Source organism: Phaethon aethereus (genome assembly GCF_964289735.1).
Source record: "Phaethon aethereus genome assembly, chromosome: 12".
NCBI lineage: Eukaryota > Metazoa > Chordata > Aves > Phaethontiformes > Phaethontidae > Phaethon > Phaethon aethereus.
Genome location: NC_138588.1, coordinates 16,781,348 through 16,803,161, shown reverse-complemented (window position 1 = coordinate 16,803,161; position 21,814 = coordinate 16,781,348). Strand labels below are relative to the sequence as shown.

The window sequence follows — 21,814 nt, the reverse complement described above, 5'->3', positions numbered from 1 at the left end:
GATGTCTGAAGCAGAAGTTGGACCCAAACCACACTCTGTTGCTAGATTTAAATTGCTGGAGATTGGAGCTGGAAAATGCTGAACTTCCCTGTTGTGCTCTTCTGAATGGTTTTCTCCTAGACATTGGCATGTCTAAGGTGGCTTGCAGCCTGCACACCTTCCATCCTGCTCAGCATTAGTGACATCTTGGCTGTAATATTTAGGTTAGGTATTTGCACTGCTTCTTGGGAAAGTAGTGGACAATTGGAGAGAAACAGAGAGCAGCAGTGATTATCCTCAAGAGGTTTTAAAATCTTACCTCTGAGGGAAGTTTTGAATTAATTCAGGTTGTTTAGACTAACGATTAGAAAAATGATGGGGGAGGCAGATATAATCACCAGATACTTACGAGTGCTAAAGAGAAGGCTATTCCTTCTGTCTGTGGTGGAGTAGATGAGAAGAAATGGATTTATACTGGAGTGAGGAGAGCTTAGGTTTGATGCTAGAAAAAACTTCTCATGGTAAGGATATAAAGAAGAATAGATCGTATTGACTGGATAACATTTGGAATTCCTATGATGGAGGTCTCTGTGAATGTGTTGGACAAATGTTTGTCAGGAATGATGTGTAGGTATTGTTGATTCCACCAGAGACCTGAGGGGAGACCCCTGGATGCTTTTCTGTCTCTTTATGGGTTGTAACCTTATATCGATGTTGTTCTCATCTCTTAATTGGTATTCAAATACAACCAATTAATTATTAAAGGTATCAAATAACCTGTTTAAAAAGTTTGCTTTTTACTCTAGATTTTTAAGTAATAATGCAAGATGCACATTTATTTTTAAGCTCTACTATTTACAGGATATAAAAGGCAAGTTTGTGGGGTTTCATTTTTTTTATCTGCACATGCCAGTGCCTTGAGGGCAAAAAAATTATTTGAACAGTAGCTCCGTAGATATGGACTAGAAACTTGAAGCTGTCCGATAGCCATAGTTCCTGAAGAAGATAGCTGTCATGTTCAAGTCCTTGTGCAGCCTAATTGTAATACCAGTTAAATGAGGTCAGTGATGATGCAGTCTGAAACTGGCACGGTCCAGTCTGCAGCATTTCTCAAGCTGCCCAAGTGCTCTCTTCTAAACCTGAGTACAACATAGTATTTTTCCCTATTTTAGATCTCTTCTATTTTGTTGTGCCGTTGCGATGGTCATGCTGCTGCTCTGAAAGCTATGGACAGGGAAATAAAATCTGAGAATTGGACTTGGGTATTTGGCTGAGTAATTCATTAAAATATTTTCAAACAGTCTAGATTTTTTTTTCTTGCACTAAAACTTTTGGGAAAAATAAAATAAAACCCAGGACAATCCCCAAAGCAGTTGATGGAAATCCAGTTGTAACTGCCTCTGGACACCCACAGTTCAGCTGAGATATTTTTTTAGGACTTGAGAACACTTTTAAACATCAGGAAATACTATTTTGTGTTTATTTTAAAATCTTGCTAGATTTTAATCTTTTATTTCTTCTTTTTTTTTTTTTTGGAATCCACGTTTAAAGTCATACTAGTTTCAGAGAGGCTGACATAATGTAGATTTCTGAACAAAAATCTGTTTGTAGTTTCCTAACTCTTACTTGTCAGAGTTTTTATTTAGCTTCAGTATATTAGAATTACTTAAAGTACCATTTAGCTACTCTTGACTTAGTGGCATATGTTTAGGACTTCTAACATGAACAAAGAAGTTTATCTTCTCAAGTAGCAATTTTTAAATTTTTTTTTTTTAAAAGGAAATTTCATCAACAAAATCTGCAAGAGCAGTGACCAGCAGGTTGTTTTCCTCAGACACACAAAAATCCATTTCTGGCATGACAGCCTGGGGGCTGTGAGCTAGAAGAATGAGCCAAATTACTTCCATAGAAGGGAGGTGCAGATAGTGTAATTAAGACTTGGCGGGGGGGATGACATGACCAATTGTGGAAGTGGTTTGTTTTTTTTTCCCTCATTTGCATTTTATTCTGTAATTCTTCTGCTTTCAGACCCTCAGACTAAATGCAGTATTATTCCATTTCAGTTCCCCTTCTTTTGTTACTCTGGGGAAACTTAAACTTGGCTATTAAACTAAAAATGGTTTGAACACTAGCTCGTAAGAAGATACTTCTTTTTGGGGAAAATGTTTGATTGGGCAATGTTTTCTGCTTTTAGATTTTACTGTTTTGGAATTAAAGTCTTGGAGGCTTGTCTGTCATAGAAAGTTGGCATTGACCAATACAGAATTTCTAGTTTCAGAAATACCTGGCTACCTGACTCCTATATAGAAGTAGCTTTTGTGCTTATTTGCTTCAAACAATGCTGTTTCTCCTGTCAGAAGTGCACAAAAAATGAAAACAAAGAGCATCTTTACATCTTCCTACATCTGAGCTTATGGTACTGCTCTGTGTGTTAATCTTATCTCTGTAAATAGCATAGGTTTGGACAGTAATAAAGATACATTGAACATGATACGTTCATTAGATAGAAATAAAAATTCCTATGTGAAAGACTTTTATGGTTTCTTGCTGAAGACAAGGGTTGTAGTGTTGGTCAGTAGCTTCTTGGAGGTTGATTTTTTTCATGATCTAACTTTATTCCTCATTCATAGTACATAATTTCTAAATATCAAGTATACGCCTTCATAAGGCCAAAATATTAGCAAAAAAGGAGGAAAAACTTTGTGAAACCAAATAATTGCCACTTGCATTTAAAATCAAGCAAGCTGTCTTGAAACTGGTTAAACTGAAATCTTTCTTAATAGTTGAACAATTAACTTCCCTTGTCCATCGGTACTGGACAGGTGAACAGCCCTCCTGCTGCTCATCATGCAGTCAAACTCTCTGTTCTCCCTCCTTATGCTTATTTTATTGACTAAATATTATTTAACTGTATCTGATAAGTGTCATATTGTGATGAACAGAAGGTTAAACTATGAAAAGTAACATTCCTTTTCCCAGACAACCACTAAAGTCTGTGTTCCCAATTTTTCAAGTCACTCCTGGGTGGATTTTTAAATACTCATATGTTGCTGTGTTAAAGGAAGCCATAGGTATATTTATGCCTTGTTTGTTTTTAGTAAAATTGGTAATGTAAATAGTTGTAAAGTTTGTCCAAATAAAATTGCTGATGCAAATATTGCTTTTAACATCATTCTTCTGTAATAGGATTAAATATTAGCATTGAAGCAATGGAGTTGCTTTGAATTTATGGATGTCATTTTGTCACTCAGTTGTAGATTAATATTGATTTCAGTGGAGGTACAGTATCTTAACAAACTAATTTTCAATGAATGGAAGAAGTGTCGGGATTTATTTTTACAAGCATTTCATTGGGGCACTACAATATTGTTGAAGAATTTCGGGCCTGTTTGGGCTTAATGTTGTTTCTTTATGCTGGCTCTAAATTAAAGAAGGAATTAACTTGTTGTTATCTCTTGCTATCAGATACCTACTTGCTTTTCATAGAGACATTGTGTTTCAAGTGAATGTGACTATACTCCCCACAAAATTTGGAGATGAGTATGCGTTAAGAAGTGTTGGGTTTTTTGGGGGTTTTTTCCCTTCTCTCTTGTGTTGAATATGCTTGTTGAAGAGTCATCACTGTTAAAACAGGAGAAATGAGGAACAGAATCAGGAGCAGAAGCTGAGAGAAAAGAGAGTAACAGCGGGAAGGGAAAGGTGGCCACGATCCCTCATGTGTTCATGGTGAGCTGTTAGAGCTGTGGAAATGTAGCCTAGGTAACAATGCAATGTAATGGCCAAAACCATCATTCCTTGAGTAGCAGTTCTGTTCATAAAAGGGAGTTTATACAATTAACATCTACTTCAGAGCAGCTTTCCTATCTGTAGTATACCGGTTTTTGGAGAGGCTGTGTTTTTCTGGTTTGGTTGGAGGTGTGGGGGTTGGTATTTTTTTGTTTCTTTTTGGTAGATACAGAAGTTTCCCTTACCTGTAGAAGGAATAATTTCTGAGTTACCTCAGCTTTCCTTTTTCTCCTTAAATCCCCCACACAATAGCACTGTGGTGATCGCATTGGCAGAATACATTAAATTGGATTAGGAGTGTATCGGAAGTTCTTTTAAACAAATTAATGTCACTGTGGATTGACCATGAGCATCTATGCACTACCTCTTTGCTTTAGGATAAGATGGTTAAAAATACTGCATCTCCCCTGCTTGCCTGCACCCATGCCCTTACCTAAAGGTTTTTAAATTAACATCTGCATGTTTGCTGTAGGATAGCCCTTTTTCTGAGCAGTCGTGTACCTCCCTGAAGTTTGTTCTAGGGATGGAACGTTTATATGTGACAAGTAAAATGAGATGCTAAGACTTAAAGGAATTCTGGCATATTCTTAGATTAATTGGACTTCCTTCTTTGATGGACAAAACCAAGGAGACTGGTTTTGGTCTTGCTCTCCTCTGTGTTAGAAGAACTCAAGAAGTAGACCACTGATTTCTTTTCGTCTTTATGTCTTTTCGTCTTTGCTTTCTCTGGCAGTCTTGCTTGCTTGCTCCAGTACACTGCACTACTGCAAAGGGCTTAAGATGCTAGAAATGATTCCTTCTACTGGGCTGTAGAAAGAGGATGATGGAGATGTAAGTGGGAAGGTAGAGGGAGAGTGTACGGTGAGGGTCATAACTTCAAAAGTACTATTTCAAGTGATAAGAATTTGGTTACTAAATCTGACTATGATATAATTTTTAGATTCGTATAGGAAGTTCTGTGTATAAATGTGATCCTACACCTTCATTTATCTTAAAATAATGACAGTGAATGGCAGTGTTTCTTCATTTCCATTGTTCTTTTAGCCTACCACACCCCCTAAAAGTCACTATTCTGTTAACTGGAAAGGATACAGCTGCCTAATACATCTGAACACACTATAATAGACTAAAATGTGAAGCATGAAGCAAGTCTATTACATCCTCGAAACACTGGAGGAAATTGGAGTTAGACAAAGTAGTTAATATCTAAGCTTGGCTTTTGGCCAAGACACCAGGGTTAATGCCTAATCGTTCTAAGGAGTACTGTGGGATCTCCACCACAGCTAGTCACCACCTTGCTTTTACATCTCCTGAGAAGCAGAAGCTTGTGACGGAAGGCTGTGTTCTTTCTTGCAGCCCAGGTAGGGCGAAGCTCTGTCCTACGGTCATCAGCGACTGAAACGTGTAACTTGTCAGGACTTGCTGAGCTGGAACTTGGCTCTTGCTAGCAGGCTGCAAAGTTACTGTGGTTCTGTCCTGCTGGGCTGTGTAAACTAAACTGAATTTTATCACGTATCTGCACACAGCTGCTGTGTACGTGTTCCTTGCAACAAGTGTTTGTGGGTGTCACACTTTTTTTTTCTTGTAATGTTTTTCTTGTTTGTAAGATAACTGCTGTCCATGATTATTGTGTTTTTGTACACATCAGTTCCATAAACCACTACCAACTGAAATGTAATCCATATTCCTCTTGCAGTTTTCCACTGCTCAGTATATCCGCTTGCCTTCAGCACAGTTGCTTGACTTTTAACTGTATACATGCTGTTGCATTCATTGAAACTTTGGTAAAACAGAGCCTTTCTAGCTAAGGATGTTAGTATTCTAATTACAGATCTTTAAGAGATGGGAGGGATGATTTAATCCATGCCAAGACTTTTCCTTTAAAGTTAGCCTTCTAATGCAACAGAATATTTAGAACAACAGCTGAAAGAATTTTTTTGCTATCTCTTCGTTGTTACTAATTCCCTGTCCTTGATGTTGTGGATTAAAATGGTTAGTAAATAAAATTCTTCTTTGAGGAAAGGAGACCAGATAGGGATACATTATTTTATGCAAATATACTCTTTGAAAAGTCAAGGCTAATGGTTTTGTTATTTTTAACCTGCTTTATCATGGACCTCTGAAATTTTTTTTTTTAATTTAATTAAAACATACCGACTTCTTTAAGCTCGGAGCATAGAATCATAGCATGAGGGGCTTAAAGCTTGTTCTGTGTTTCTCTGGAAAAAACAAAAGGATCTTTGTTCCAGTTGGATTCCAGAGCAGATGAGCTTACAAGGTCATAGATAAGCTTCTCATCTTCCTTTGGAGCAGTATTGAGTGCTAGTTCTGTCACAGGATTTGGATGAGAGCAATGAAAAGGATGAGAAGCTTTTTGGATTCACAGATGAGTTCTTCTGTTAGGGAATGTTGCTTTCTATTTTACGACAGCTTGTCCTCTTTGTTTCTGGAGTGATGGGTGGGTGACTCAGTGAGATATCTTGAGAGGTGTTATGTCAATTACTGAATAAATAAAATCCATATTTCTACCACATGTGGATCCCAAAGAATTTTTCTGAGTGTAGAAATATGAATGAAATAGAATGGCAACAGCTTTGTCACAGCTGAAGATGATTGACCTGTGAAAGGCCTAGGGTAGTACAAGCTGAGTGAATTAGGTCACAGAAGAGAGTCAATGGTGAGGAAATAGTTCATTAAAATAAAGAAGCTTGATTTGTGATCTAGTGGGGGCCTCATGGTTATCATCTTTGCCTTACTGTAAATCAGAAGCAATCCTACTGTAGATAAGGAGTGATCACATAGGACTGGTAGAAGCGAGGTCAAGAGTGAGCTATCCGTTTACTTGAAAGTACTTGGTAGTCTCACAGGAAAATGGAAAGAAACCTCTTTCCTAAAACTCTAGGCTCACAAAGTGCAATGGAGGTGGTCTTGGTATGAAAAAAAATTAGCCAAACTTGGAGGAAGCTTCAAGCTCTGTTTGCACAAAAACTGTTCTGAACTTTTTTCAGAGCTGTTTACTTTCTAGACTATTTAAACAATGTTAAAGCTTCTTCAGATGTGGTCAAAGTTGGTTGAAGGGGCAGCTAAGCTTTCCAGGCATTGTAACTCCCTTCGGTGATTTGTGAATACAAAGGTCTTCTATTTCCAGGCTTTTTAGCCCTTTAATCTTTGCAGGCACAGATGTTCAGACGAGTTTTTATACAAAGAACGGAAACCCAAATCGTTTAAGCTGGTAATATTTACACTTACCATGTACTGTAAAATTCAAACGGTTTACTACATCTCTGATTAAAGACTTCCAAAATGCACTGAAGGATTAAAATAGCTGAGCATACTCACTAGGCAGACGTACACATTGTGTCATGATGTTTTGTTTGGCATCTGCTCCATTTTTCTGCTTGCCTTGAGAGATCTGAGAAGTTGTTATCTGTAGGTTTTAGGGATTTTTTGGTAGATTGTTTTTTATCAAACTACCAGTGTTCCACATGTTTCTTGTAAGAGGCATAAAAATATGCTTCTTGCAAATGAACATCTATAAAATGGACTGTAAAGACTTTTTGCTGGGAAATTGTCGTGGCTATATAGGTACAGCCTTTATTGGAAATCAGCTGAGCTAATATTGGAAGAATATTCCTTTAAGATGCTTAGACTGGTGAAAGAATTAAACCAGTTCCATAGATGTGTTTACAACACTGGCGGGGAAATACGATAATGTTACACTTGAACAGGTTCTAAAACTAAACTATAATTTCCTCATCCCATTCAAAATTTGGCATGCTCTGCTCTGAACTGCAGTTGAGTTCTAATTTCTGTGAGTCTGCCTGCTTTTATTTTTACACTCTTGAAATTTTAAGAGGGCAAAGACTACCTCGTACTTTGTGAGATTGATCATTGACCAACTATATAATAAGATGGTGAATGTTCATGAAAAATACTGTGTTCATCTCATCCCAAATATGACATGCATTTTTAATAACAGCAATATACTGTTATACTGGCTTTTTGAAACCTCAGTAAGGCTGAGCCTGGCTGCGCTAAAAGCTGCATTCACGTCTTCTGGCAGGCTGTGCCCTAGCAAAACCTTCAGTCAGACAGAGCTATAAAATAAAGGAGGTGTGACCCTGGGGTAATGGAATAAATAAGAAGAGGTCATGTTTTCCAAGTGCCTTGACACTCCTTTAACAGTTTGCTGTCATAGCATGGGTTATCATGTGTGGTATAATGAGAAGAAGGACCATGGAAGGGACAATGAAAAAATGCCTAAAGCCTGAAGAGTGTTGGGGAATATTAACAGGATTAGGGCTCTGTGCTCTGGGAAGCACGGGACAAATATGATAGTAGTAGTTTAAAATAAAAAAATGGCATGCTGGCTTCTGTTAATTCCACTTTGCATCCAGCACATGAATGTGAGTTTACTGAGTGAATACTATTGGTAGCGTTTTTCTGAGCAGGTGACAGAATGTTCTCTGGATACAATTTCTTTGCCTTTGGGTGAAAGTAATACCGTAAAGCTTTGCGAAACATACATTCATGCCTGTTACATCTCTTTCAGATAGCTAAGAATATGATGAATTTGTTCATTAAATCCATTTAAATTCAGGGCATTTAACCAGGAAAAAGAATTGCTGGATAACATGTTAGAAATTAAATCAATGAAATATAAAATTATTGTATCTAACCTGAAATTAAAAAAACCCAGAAATGTCTGATTTGGTTTAGATATCTCCAAGTTTAAAGCTTGTCGTTGTCCTGTATCCCTTTTCAGTTTGAATCTGGACTGCTAGAACATGCTCACTATCTGCAAAATACTTAATGACATTGGCTGTGGCTATAGCAGCTTACTTAGTTGTGTAGCTGGTTAAAAAGTATATACTGTCGTCAAGCATTATGATTATTATTACTGTGAAAGTCCATCATTAATTCACGTTTGGAGTACTGTATGCAGCACTGCACACCCATGTCAAAATGTAGGAAAAGATGCTGACAATGACAGTCCAAACTCTGGCCTGTTTTCCTTACAAAAAGATTCTGAGCAGATTAGGACTGCTGAATTTCAGAGAGAGATCCTGGAACTGGATTGTATTAGCGGTTTCAAATCAAACATCATGGTATGGTGAAGGACAATGCAGAATGATCATTCTGCATTTATTGCAATAAAAAAGTTGGGAAAGACAGTGAGATCGTCAGGCTGCATGTTTAACCAGAGGAAAAGGAAGCACTTTTTCAATGTAAAATGCACAATCTTTTAGAAGCCAAGATTATAAATAAGCGAAAACAGGGGTTAATTGTATTCATGGGGATTAAGTCCAGTAGTGGGTATGAAAAACAATTTGAATATGGTGTTTAGCTGAAGTAGGCCCTTAAATTACTGATTAGCTGGAAGCAGAGGATCCGTGGATGTCTCTGAACCCGTCCTGGTTCTTACACTGTTCCCTAAACTTTTGCTTCTTCCACACAGTGAAAAGCATAATACTAGGTTAAATGGGCTTCTAGTTCATCCACTTTTTCCCTACTTTTCTGAACAATTAATTTGTATGTAAGCTATAGTTTAATAGGATGAAGTATCCTACAGTATTTAAAATCAGTGTTTGTCAGATCAGTAGTGTATTGTCGGTCATTGTCTTCAAGCACAACTAGTTACATTTGAAATATTTGTGGCTTTCAGCTCAAGCGATATTTCCTCTTCAGGGACATTCTTGCATAGTATAGTTTCAACAACTGCTGCTGAAATCCCGAGGTGCAGTTCTTATTTCTAAATTCTGACAGAGGCAGTACTAGAAATTTGCATTGTATTTCAATAGCTTGTGCACTCCTGGTTCTTGCTGGAATTTTTGACTCAGGATCAGAATGATTGCTGAATTATAGGAATTCAAGAGAAACTGTTTTCTATTTAAAATGCAATTGATGTCAACCTACCGATATCATGTTTAATTCAGTAAGATACAAGGTTGTAATATAGTAAACGTGAGGAAAGATTCAATGCTTGTCGTAAGTTTAAAGCTACAGGAATGACAACTGTTGCATTAGGCAGTGATTTAATGGGGAATTAGTCTGCCTAAAAGCTATTAAACATGTTGAAATTTTATAAGGTAACTCTAAATTTCTGAAATCCTTAAAATTTGGAGGTAAACAAGTAAAGAATATCAAGTTAGACTCCCTCCCCTTTTCGCTCCCCCCAAAAAGGTGACTAATTAAGGAAGCAAGAGACACAGTATTCTAAAGTATTCTGCTTTCATTTTTTTCAATTTATTACCCATGATATACAGAGTGTTTATAACTGTGTAATCTACACACTTCTCTTCAATGCAACAGGTCTAAGTAAAATGTGTGTGTGAAATATTTAAAATCAAATAGACATAATTGCACTGTAGTTCCTCTACAACTCATGGTAATGTTGAATGCTAGTTCTGCATTTAGGATTAAATTCTATGGACTTACATATTCCCTGTGCATTTATTTAGTTCTGCATGGAATTAATATTGAACGTTTTGTATGCAGAACAAAACAAATGCCTGGTTAGTATTTAAGTCCATGGGAGCTGTACACAGTTTGTTTGAGAGAAGGTTTTGGTGATTTATTTTTAATTGTCTGTCTTAACTTGATTAGTTAACCCAAGGAAGTAAGTATGATGCATGTTGCATGGACCTGGGGAAAATGAAGGAAAACGGAGGAATTAGAATTTGTTTTCTTGTCTGCCATATGGATAAACATCTCCCTCTCTTCTCTGTGGACTTCTGCTGTCTTAATAAGTTTATTAGCCTGCTCTGTTTGGTGTTCAAAACCAGTAACTTAAATCACAAGTATTATCTTACAGATCTTGTATGACAAACCAATTTATAAACAAACAAAACCCAAAGAAACAAGGAGGAAAAAACAAACCTCCAAGAAACAGGGAGATTCTTAGTATCTCTTAGAAAGATAAAAAATAAAATTGAAATTACATTGTTCCATAGACTGCCTGCACACAGTGGTATTTTTGTTAAGATTTTAGGGAATTCTCTTACCTGCTTCACTGTGCCTGAAACAGACTTTGGGCTGGTATTAATGTTTTTCTCTTAGATTATTTCTAAATAAATGATCCCAATATTGAGTTCTGAGTTTCTAACAGGTTGTGATTAAATGAGATCATTTGTGACCACTTAAAATAAGGGTGTTTTTCTGGCTTATTGTTTGTTTTCAGTTCAGGTAGGTTCATTTAGGTAAATAAAGTAATTCCTTTCTGAAATTTTAGTCTTTATATAGTGTTTACACACTGACCTCATATTTATTCTGTATATGAATGATGTTTTTGGAAAGAAAAACCCAACAAACTGTTTTAGAAACATTGCTTAATTTGAAAAAGACAACTGTCAGAATAAAACCTGAATGTAATGCAGCTCCTGTTTACAAAAGTAGCAAACAAGCAAAATACCAGAAAACTGGGGGAAAAGAACAGAAAGGGATCCAGAGTGCTGATATGTAAAGGGAGAAGAGTGACCCTGCAACTAGCCTTCTAAAAATCTAGCCTGAATTCAGTTTGCCATTCACTGTTAGAAAGGTGACAGATCGGAAGATACTCGATTCATAAGTCATCATGAAGAAAATTTCTGATTTAAAGAATCTCGATAGCAATGTGATAGGAGTTAGTGCAGCTGTAGAAATTACAAGCACTTGCACACCTGAAAGCTTGTCTGTCTTTCCTTTACATTGTTTACTAAATAGCTGTATGAAGTGGAAGTAATACATTTCACTATGTAAAGAGTTTTCTGCAGTGAAAGACAACCTTGTGCTGCCAAATAGCTGAAAACTGTATAGGAAAGAAAGACAGGGCTAGAATTGTGGGGTGAGATTAAGGGGGAAAACAGATTGAATTTGTAGAGCAAAATACTTGGTTGTTGATTAACTTGCAGTAGATAGAAGTCTTTTTGATGGTCCATTTGTTGTTAGAATTAATATTTCTAGGTCACCTAGAGAAGGAATCAATCATGAACTATGGGAAAGTAGATTAAATGAGTTAGCGTGCAAAAGGGAGAAATCAACTATGTGATTCTAGAAAAGAAATTTACTTGCATACTGAATTTTTCATGCCAGATTAAGTCATGAATTTCACTTGTTTCCCAGTGCAGGGTCAAACTCTTCCCTTTAGAAAGTGTCCTGTTTAATGGGTAATTTTTAAAGGGAGAGGAGGAGCCGACCTAGTGTCAGGAACCTCCGAGTATGTGGTGTTTCTGAGATGTTCTGGAACACTTCAGCTGTCTCCCGTACCTGTAATTTCTTCGCTGTATCCTAGGGCTGTGGTAGAATTCATTACTGGCTACAAAGTCACTTGGAAATCACAAGACCAAAGGATGGGAAGTGACCTGTGAGTCCTGTAGTTCAGCTGCTCTGCCCGGGGAAGGATCAGTTACACCTTAGTTTTTCCTGGTAGAGGTTCAGGATTGGTCTGGTGGTGCCAGGATGTCCTGTGCTTTGTTTGCCTTTTCACTAAGTAGTTTTTTCTACTAGCTAATTTGGATCACCTCTGACTAAATTTAAATCCACTGTTACTTCTATGTCAGCTATAGACATGGAGAACAAGTCGCTGCAAAAGAAAATGAACAGCTCTTTGTATTTATTTATGTAACCTGTTTGGAAGACTCATTATTGCCCCCTACGTTTTCCATTCCTTAAGCTAATCAGCCTCAATTTATTCAGCCTTTTGTAGTAGGTTTCACTGAGTAGATTATACTATTAATCACATGTCATCTTCTCTAAAGATTTGTCTGTAGCTCCCATCTTAAAGTAGGAAAACAGAGACCTTAATTAAAATAAAAGCGCATAACCCAATTTGCTGCTGAAAATTCCTGTCTCAGAATTTTGTCATCTTTTGTCATCAACTAAGTAGTATTGATGAATTTGTACATCAGTATAAGACATAATAAAACTAACCAAAAAGTAGTAATACAATTATGTTCTTACTTAAGTAGCTAGATTAAACGTTCCTGTGCTATGTCTAGAACTCTTACTGTGAAGATTAAGGGGTGTGAAATTACTTTACATTGCCTTCAGTCATTTAATGTATCATTTTATCTGAAATAATTCTTGTTGCAATGAAGTCTGGCAGCCAGAAAGTTCTCTCTCCAACAGGTCAACACTTGTCACTATTATATCAGTTTCTATTTCTGCATAATGAAATATTTCTTCTCTTAGTGGTGACTTGAGTTGCTTGCAGACTGGTTGATTTTAGTTGTTGCATGCATGAGTGTATCTGGCTTTTAAAAAAAAAAAAAAAAGGCATACTGAACCATGGTAGAAATGGCGAAGAAATAGTCCAGGCAAATGAAACCTGACTTGTCTGATAACAAAGGACTACTAGTTTCATAAGTAAATTTTACTGCAAACCAGGGTCAGACCAGAAGGGTGTCTCTGTGTGTAACCGTTAGCATTTTGTATCTGTGGTGGTGCTACATTAATGTGTAAACTATGAGCAGTGAATATTCATTGAAAAAATCACAAACTGAAGAATAGCTGATTTAGTTGGTCAAACTGTGAGCCAGTGGTGTACTGTTATTGGATATGAAAGTAAATGTAACAGCCAGAAACCAAGACTGTGTTGCATGTTATTCATAATTTTGACATTATGAGGTATTAGGTTGTACAGGCTATTGGAGTTAGAATGCCAAATGGAGTACCCACAGAAAAAAAGACATATTAAATACTGAGACATCTGCTCCTGCTTTCAAATAACATTGAAGAAATGGGTACCATATCACACTAATGCAGGTGCTTTTTATTATTCACAAGTTATCATTAAATGCAGTTTTTCTCTGTGGTTGGTGATGAAAGGGTGAGAGCAACCTCAGAGGGGGAAATGTTTCAGATTATGTAGACCACAACCGATTATTACACAGCAGCACCACAAACCCGGCGCTGGCTTTGCTTTTCATATTGTAATGGCGTGTTCATCCCCGTCTGCAAACCACGTTCCACCAAGCCTGCCATGTTTATAGCTAGCTGATTGGTAACGTATGCTCGCTGGCATAGGCGGTTTGCAGTTCAGTTAGTACGAACTGGGCGTGTTATCTGTGACTGGAGGCAAAGCATGTAGATGTTAATCTTTTGCTATTATACAGTAATGTTTGAGGCAAAATTACTAATGGAAGTTACGTGTTTAGGAGGTCACCCTTTGAAGGGGGGAAAAGTGACTTACAGACAAGGCTGTCTTTCCAAAGCTCATTTTGAGGTAGCCACACACTTGAATAGGGCTGAAGAGGTAAGGGCAAGTGTTTGTTTGTGGACAGGGCCTTTTTTTGTCTCCTAATTGAATTGATATGTGTGTGTGCTTGAATAACAAAGGTTATTCAGAACATAAACTATTGAAGAATGCTCATTTAAAAAAATGTTCTGCGTATTAATAATTGTGAGAATCGGATTGTGATTCAGCCAGTTGGACAAGGGAAGCAATGGAAAAACTATGCGTTTAATGAAAATAGATCTAATTTCTGTGCGACAAAGTTGAGAACTCTGTCCAGCATGAAACGGTGAGAAATCCCGACTACAGCTCCAGGAATGGGTAAAGCTTGGAGTACTAGTCCACAGAGAGGTGGGGATGGGTGATTGTAACTTCTAAGCTGTGCTAATGCCTGCCAACCACAAGGTCAGGATATTTAAATATTTGGCCACAGCTTGAGGGGTTAACTCTCCTTGCAGTAATAGTCCCTGCCCTTCCTAATCCTTCCTGGCTTCCTTCAGGAGAAACCCTCCCTCTCTTCGGGGTGGTTCTTTGTTTTGCTTTCCCTGTGCTGCTGAATGGGCAATATGGGCTAAGTGGCACTGAACACCCAAGACCAACAATTTATCCTGTGTTTTTTTGAATTTGATGGGGATTTCTGTGAATGTAGGGTTGGGTGGGTCATCTTGAGTAACTCTTTTCCTTGAGGCATTAATATGGAGGGTGGGTGAAAAGTGGTAATATAAGACTTAACTATTGGGTATTTTTGGCTGGTTGGAAATCAGCCTGTCCTGTTATGTTACTGCTTTCCTAAAAAGTTCCACATTAGATGTGAGTTCCTGAAATATTGTTGCAACCACTAGCAGTCTCCGTTGTTGAGACATCAGAGTGGAAGAGAGCAGCCAGTGCCTGTTCATAATGAAAAATGACCTTACTTCCTGACTTTGCTAATACTGTAACAGTTTTCAATCTCCACATTTCCAAGCTTTGCATTATGCAGTCTTTTCCATCGCTGAGAACTAACAAAAATCTTTTCCTATCCAGCTAGTCCAAAAAACTACTTCTGGTCTGAATGGTTGATAGCTGTAGGAGACCTCCTCCTATACTGGCGGAATAGGCAGCTGTTTGACAGGGAATGAATAAGACAAGCTACTTGCCATGTCACCCAGTTTCACTTCTGACTGTGGAGCGAATGGCTTAAAAAGGATGTTGGTGCTCTCCTTGTATTACAGTGCAAATTCTTGTTCCTCAGTCCATCTGTTGTGTCTACAGGTTCCCCAGAGGATAGAAGAGCAAAGAGATGCATCTGAGGATAGCAGTGCAGGAATCCCCGGCATGTGGGGAAGTTGGGGCCCCTGGTCTGCCTGCTCTCGGAGCTGCAGTGGCGGTGTGATGGAGCAAACGCGGCCCTGCCTCCCAGCCTACTACCGGGAAAGGGGCTACCGAAGGCCAGGGCGGCAGTACCCGGCCTCAGAGAGCACTCTCGCGCATCAGAATTCCCACCGCCGCGAGGACTCGCTGACTGCTTATCCTGGCCATGTCATTTCTGCCATCCGTACATCTGTGCCACTTCACAGGAACGAAGAGCAGCTTTGGGCTGGCCTTCGGGCCACTGCTTCATCTGGAGGCCGTAATAACAGCCATCTGAGCAGAGGGGCATTGAGAGGCAGCAGGCATTCTCAGGCCCAGAGGCAGAGCGCCAAGCCAGAAAAGAGGTATGTGCCTATGCACACATTTTGTTCTCGCTATGAATGATGTATCTTGAGAATGACATGTCAAATTACAGTTGATTATTTTGTAATACTTACAGAAAAGTTATTGAAGACTAAGACTGACATTTAAAATGTGTACCATCTTCTGTGGAAGGCTGTCCTCCCTGCTGACTACTTACATGATACTACCCAAGGACAGATACAATTATTCTGCAGTTGTACCAGGAATATGATCTTATTTCCCTTTAAGATTTGTTTTATGATTTATTGAGATATTTTTTCCTTTTCTGCTGCACTCTCATTTGACATTTCCATCTTCACCATAATAATAAAAATCAGGACAAGTAACAGCTCTATAGTTGGTTTCTTAACTTCAACAGCCATTCTGATTTTAATTGGTTGACAAGAAGATTAATCAAACTCTTTTTCATAAAGAATCGCCAACTATCCATTCACTTTTTTCCTAGTCAAAACTCTGTTTATTTTGCATTTTTCACAGTTTCTAGTTATGAGCTTTCTGTTTTCTTTTTTCCCTTTTTTGTTTTCTACCACCTCTTCTAGCAAAACTTCCTGTTTGAGAAAACTAAAAAATGTGGTTGTCTAATACATGGAATATTGTAAACACTGTATAAGTTTGTATCAGTTTCATAATATTAGCTGTTCAGTCTTTAAAGCTGGGTGGAACTGTGCTGTTAGAATTAATTCAAATGAATTCTCCAATTTCTGGAGAAACACTTTTTTTCTCTTCTTAGATACTAATCTATCAGTTTTTTTTTTTTTTAATATATGTATGAAAAGAAAATAGATGTCTTCCCAGTTTGGAAACTCAGGAGAACAGCCATGAGTGTCCTCTGGGAGAGAGTACTCCTGAAATGTCTCTATTGTGTCTGTCTTTCCTCAGAATATGAATTCTAGCAGTTGTTTGTTTTTTTCCCTTTCAGCCTTCTCCTGGGAGAGGCATGGAGAGATTTTTTTTTTTTTTTTTTGGGGGGGGTAGTTAACAAAAAACCCAAAACAAACCAAACAAAAAAAGTACCCGAAAAACAAAACCAAAAAGCCCTCCTTCATATCATCTGCATCTTTAGGGTTCCTAGGTGAAGCAGTCAACTGTAATTCCCTTTAAAGACATCTTGCTGACCCGAACAAAAAAAGAGAATGTTACCTTGAGACAGTATTCCAGCCTGACTGGAATAAGACAGTAGGACTGTCTGTTGCTGGTGATAAAGACATCCTTAGACCCTGCAAGAAACTCTTTTCATCTCAAAGAATATTTGAAAATAGACATTAACCTGTTAGCTTCCTGTTTGTCTCAGTGAAGCATAAATTTCAAAAAGCAGGACCAGCTGTTCAGATGTTGGTCTTCCTAAGTGTTGGCCATTTCCTTTCATCACTGCGTTTGTCTGTCTTTCAGACTCAGGGGAATGGATAGCCTAGACCTATCGAGTATAACTTCAATATGGCACTGATGATCTTACAGAAATTCAGAGAATACCAGAGGCAGGCTTTTAACAGCAGTGTTAACGTGGCTGCATTGGGACAAAAGTAATATTTTCTTTTTTCTCTTTTCCTACTTAATCATTTACTATAATGCACTTCTGGTCTCAGCTGTACAGCGTAACAGATACAGGTTGTAGTACATAGCTGGGTTATTACTAATATTGGAAGGCTGGCCTTGAACTGTCAGCACAAAGCCATTCAAAGCCTGCTTGCTCCAGCCCCTTGGCATCCTCAATCTCCAAGGGAATCCCCGCTGGCCTGGCCTCTGCAGCAGTCCTGCTGCCAGGCTGCTGGCACAGCTGGGCTTCCATCCCCGCAGGCTATTCCTTGCTGCTGCGGTGGCCTCTGCAGGCCAGGAGAGACTGGAGCAGTTTGAAACAATCACTGCAGTTATAGCTGGAACACGAGAGGATGACAAGCAGTAAAGAATATTGACTGCAGAAGTGATGCTATGTTATTTCCTAGAAATGCCTCGCCATAGGAAATACTAAAATGATCACAATGTCCGTTGTGCCTCCACTTTCCTGTATGATGGAAGCCTTTGCTTTTGAAAATTCTTGTGCTTTCTGAAGCATAGCGCAAGCTTCTGTGCCACAGTTGATTTTCCACCCACACACACGCTGTCCCTTGGCAAAAGACTGTGGATTCAAGGTCGGTGTTTTAATCTTATTTGCGTAATAAGTTATTTCAGTCTTGTGTTAGGAGGGTCCCTAGTGGCTTTAAAGCCTGTTGTATTGCATAACTTCCAGATTCTTTGGTGGTGACTGTAAAAACAGAATGAGAACAAAAAACGTTACTTGACAATGAAATTATTAGAATGACGAACCTAATAGTTTTCCTTAATTTATAAAAAACACAATACAGACCTTCTTTACAAAGGAGATTACTGATCCTATCAGATGTATGAAAAATGGATTTAAAAATGTGAGTTACTCTAGACATGATTTTTATACTGTAGAACAGTGTTCAGTGTTCACTAAATGGGTGATATTGGAAATGGTGTCAGGCTATTAAAAAAAAAAGTATAACATCTGTGTTTTCACAATATGTACAGTTGGTGGAAACTTTTTGGGGTATTCCTATTTACTGTGCTGGACTTCTGTATAAAAGCTGTAATTTTAGCAGACTTCCATAGAACAATAAATGAGGAATGGACATTTGTGACTGAGATAAGCTCACATTTGATAGCACGGTAAGATGAAATTGGATGGCTTCCAAGGCAAATACTTTTTGACAGCAATAGCAGTCCTTCAAAGCAGCCAAATATGTTTGTATCATTTAGCAACAAGTGGAAAAGTTCTCTGCCTGCTTCCAGGCAGCTGACAGCGAGCCGTTCAGTTGCTTTAGGAAAAGTCAAGATACCTATCGTAAGTAGAAACCTATCATTTAGAAACCAGGGCTGCACATGAAGCTCATGAAGAGAGAGATTTGAGGTACCTACAGTTAGAAGCCTTAATTTAAAAAGTTGAAGTGCTCCCCTTTTTTCATAGTGCTGTAAGTAGAGTTGTTGCACGATTGAAATGTGTTAGGAAATTATAGTCATCACTGGAATGAGGATGGAAACACAAAAAGAAAGCTGATGCTTCTCTGAGTTGTCTGCTGGCAAAGGAAGGGAGCTCTCCTTAGATTTGAAGAGTTGAGTTCCCATCAGCCCAGCCTTGTTTTTTATTTCACCTAGAAAATGCATGGAGCGTACCATATAATAAGAACAAACAGGAATGAGGAGCTTGTTTAAAAAAAAAAAAAAAATCAAAGCATTTAGACATCTTCATAGAGAGGCACATACGGAAAAGTAATAAGGGCGTGCAAAAGGATAACATGCTTTAAGAGAGAAAACACATCTTGAAAGGAAATCTCATTCATGGACTAGGTTTTAGTCTTTTTTTTTTAGTTTTTTTACTTCTTAAATGTTGCATTTCCGCTTGTCTGTTTTGGTGATAGAGAAGACAAAACCACAATTTTACATAGATGTGCTGAGTGTTAGGATGCTTACAACTGCCGCCTTCACTTTCTCTACAAGTGGACTTTCATGGTGGAGCAGCAAAACTTCTGCATCCACTTCTGTATGCACAACATGTACTTTGTATGTGGTTCTTGGGAGCTGAAAGAAAAAATTATGTTTATCACCAAAATAACGAAATAAATAAAGCAGGCTTGCATAAAGAGTGCAAGTTTAAAGAAATATGTTAATAAGGAAAGGGCTACCCTAAAGCTCTTTTCGTATTTGGAAGAAGAATGAGAGGAAAGATTTGCACTGAGGAAATAATCCAAAAATCATCAACTTCTCACACAGCTATAGCTCTGTGGTCTTTATTCTGCGGCCAGCAGCTGCTGTGGAAGTCTGCTGTGCTGCTTTGTACCCTGTATAGGGTAACAGTTTGCATTTCTAGGCCTGTGAGCCGTGGAAAGGAAGAGTGTATCATTTAATGCCAGAACAGAATTTCCTTTCTGAAAGTATTTCTTTTGCCCCCTCTCACAGATGACCAGGTGAATGTAGGTCACTCAATTGGCAAGTGTACAATTAACCTTTAAAGGGACAATTCAGTTGTTATTTCCTTAACCAATTTAAGCATCATTAGCTGCATGTTCTGATGTAATTTTTGTGACCTGTTCTGGTCAGTTCCAGTTCATAGAGGTGGACAAATGTGTGCTTGCTGGACCTGCAGGTTCAAGAAGGTATTATTTTCTCAAGTTCTGGGGCTTTATATTTATTGGTGTGGGTGTTTGCTTTTCTTAGTATTTTGAATTAAACCCAACTCAAGTACTTAAGCCATCCCTCCTTTAATTATTTCTCTAATAGAATAAAAATGTGATGCATTTTACCCCAAACCCAATATGGTTATAAAAGCTTATTGGGGGCTGGTGTGTGTGCAGGAGTAAGACAGAGGGAGAAGGATTTGATCCTTCTCTGAGGATAAATTTTCCAGAAGTATCTAAGAGCAGCATTAGTAATCAAAGAATTCATTTTGGTAGCAGCTGGGGGATTTAAAACTCTATGAGAAAGTTGTTTATTTTCCTTCTGAATAAAATTCCGAACAGGTTCTAATAGCAATAAAGATCACATGAGGTATTTCCTGGCAGAAGGAATAGCTAGCTGGGGTGGTTGTGGCCTCAGGTTGACTTTGTACTCTCCCACCTCTCACCTGGTTATTAATCCCCCTGATATGCTCTAGGTCTCACTTCTTATTACCTAATTAGTATCAATTTTTATTATGCTACTGGGAGCGCACTTTGAATGGTATTACCAAACCTGAAAACCTAGCATGATACTGTAATTGCAAGCCACTTGAGAAGCTTTCTTAATCTTGCTGCTCAACATTTCAACCCTTCCAACCCAGAAGTGGGTTGACTGAAGGAGGGGAAGGAAAGTGAGAACGCTGCTAGCATTCACTCAGATGTGAGACAGTGCGTTTAGTAAATTCAGTTGCCCAGACAGTAAGGAGTAGAGTCACAACAAAGCTCCCATTGCAGTTGTAAGGCGTCTCGGCAGTTATGTGGTTACTTGTGTTGAATTTCTGCTGGTTTACCTGCCAGCTGCATGGTTACCTTATTCAGTCAAGCCTTAAAGATGAAGCTAAGGGGAAAAACTTGTAACTAAATTTCACAGGATCAGAGGTGTTACTTGTAGAAAAAGAGGACTGTAGTATATGGGTTCAAATTCTGGAATCCTATCTCAGTGTTGAAAGTGACATAAACGAGGTTACATATCACTTGCTGGGAGATCAGCAAAACCCAGTATAGTAAGTTACTGTACTGGGCCTGTTGCAACTCTGCTAGACTGAGGTATTAGTGGTAATCTCTGAGGATGGAAAATTTCATTTAAGGTAGTCCACGTGTATGCCTCATATTAATCCAATTAATTAAACCAGTTCCCAACAGGCAGTTTACTTAATGACCTTATTCATTAGTTCTACTCTGTCAGAAAAATGTAAATATTTTTTGCCTCTAAGATAATGTTGAAATGAGAGAAGAACCACCCCTGTGGTACAATCCATTTTGCTACAGATGTACTTTTTAGGTATAATTGGTTACTCTGTGTCTTCTAGCAGTTGAAATTCTTAGGTCAAATATGCTCACAATCATTTTAATACTGATATACACACATGATACATGGGAACTAGTGAATATCCACGAACCAAAGTTACCAGAAATGTAAACCAAACTAGTTAGCTCAATTGTTTTAGTTACCTTGATAATGTATATCAGTAAAATGAATGCCTACACTGATTCAATTGCAATGAAATGTGCTGATGAAGTGTGAATAATATGCTATAATGTGGCAAAAGAAGTTTATGATGATGGCTCCATTTTCCAATGGGCGATATACTCTCATAAGGGGTGGTTTAACTCTTGTGACCAAACACTTGACAAAGGTAACTGCTCACCGCTTTAAGGCTATTTTCTAGGTCAGTGAGCAGATAGGCATGCATTTTCATAACATAAAACAAAGTCAAAGGGCTCCCTTCTTTCATTCATTCATTCGTGTTTAAGTGATTTTCTCCAGATTGATTTAGAGCTGGTGAAAAGTGCGTACGTGGAATGCAATGGTACAGTACTGAGAGGTGATACATAGTCGCTTTTCATGTGAATCGATGTGACTGTTGAGAGCTCTCCCTTTTGACTAGATGGAAATACATTCCCAGAACCAGTA

General features: G+C 38.2%; 1 protein-coding gene across 1 annotated transcript in view; it reads left to right on the top strand.

Annotated features, from left to right (window-relative positions):
• THSD4 (thrombospondin type 1 domain containing 4) overlaps window positions 1–21,814 on the top strand; it is a gene marked incomplete at both ends in the record, with an annotated part of 302,482 nt that overhangs the window by 4,381 nt on the left and 276,287 nt on the right. Inside the window, one exon of the mRNA XM_082005338.1 lies at window positions 15,227–15,669. Within this exon, the coding sequence (XP_081861464.1) occupies window positions 15,227–15,669 (443 nt within the window). The remainder of the gene's footprint in view (window positions 1–15,226; window positions 15,670–21,814) is intronic.